At 49.3% G+C, this 454-nt stretch overlaps 1 protein-coding gene across 1 annotated transcript in view; it reads right to left on the minus strand.

Annotated features, from left to right (window-relative positions):
* LOC142354082 (uncharacterized) overlaps positions 1 to 213 on the minus strand; it is a 5,399-nt gene extending 5,186 nt beyond the window's left edge. The window contains exon 1 of the mRNA XM_075406357.1: positions 121 to 213. Coding sequence (XP_075262472.1) covers positions 121 to 213 — 93 coding nt within the window. The remainder of the gene's footprint in view (positions 1 to 120) is intronic.
* Positions 214 to 454: the final 241 nt, after the last annotated feature.

The following is a 454-nucleotide window of genomic DNA, read 5'->3' on the forward strand; positions in this document are numbered from 1 at the left end:
ATGAACAGCTTAGTTCAAGACGGTTTCAATGGTATACATGTCATATAGTGTTGTTTTCCAAAAGTAGTGAAATTAGCCCGCGAGTCGACCGTAATTTGGGTCATTTTGGGCGTTTCTGACGTCCGTCATTCTCGTCATTCGTGACGTAACTTCGTAATTTATTCTCGTATTCATTGCAAAATGCATTTCCATGCTCTCTGAGTTCCATGGCATTGTTCCAGAACTCATGCCAAAATTTGGCGTTGGTCGGTTGGTGTTGGGGGGGGGGTCGTTTGGGGGGGGTCGTTTGGGGGGGGATGGCGGTATGGCGGCGGCGCGGGGGGGGGGGGGGGGGGGGGGTGGCCGTGCGTCTTGTGTGTTGTTTCTGATGTTCTTTTATGTATACTAACCAATTATGTTTTCAGAGTTTGTTTGCTTTTCTTCTCTCTGCTGCCGTCTCCTCTCAGGTGAGTTC

The sequence above is a fragment of the Convolutriloba macropyga genome, chromosome 15, assembly GCF_964194025.1.
Source record: "Convolutriloba macropyga chromosome 15, txConMacr16.3, whole genome shotgun sequence".
NCBI classification, from domain to species: domain Eukaryota; kingdom Metazoa; phylum Xenacoelomorpha; order Acoela; family Convolutidae; genus Convolutriloba; species Convolutriloba macropyga.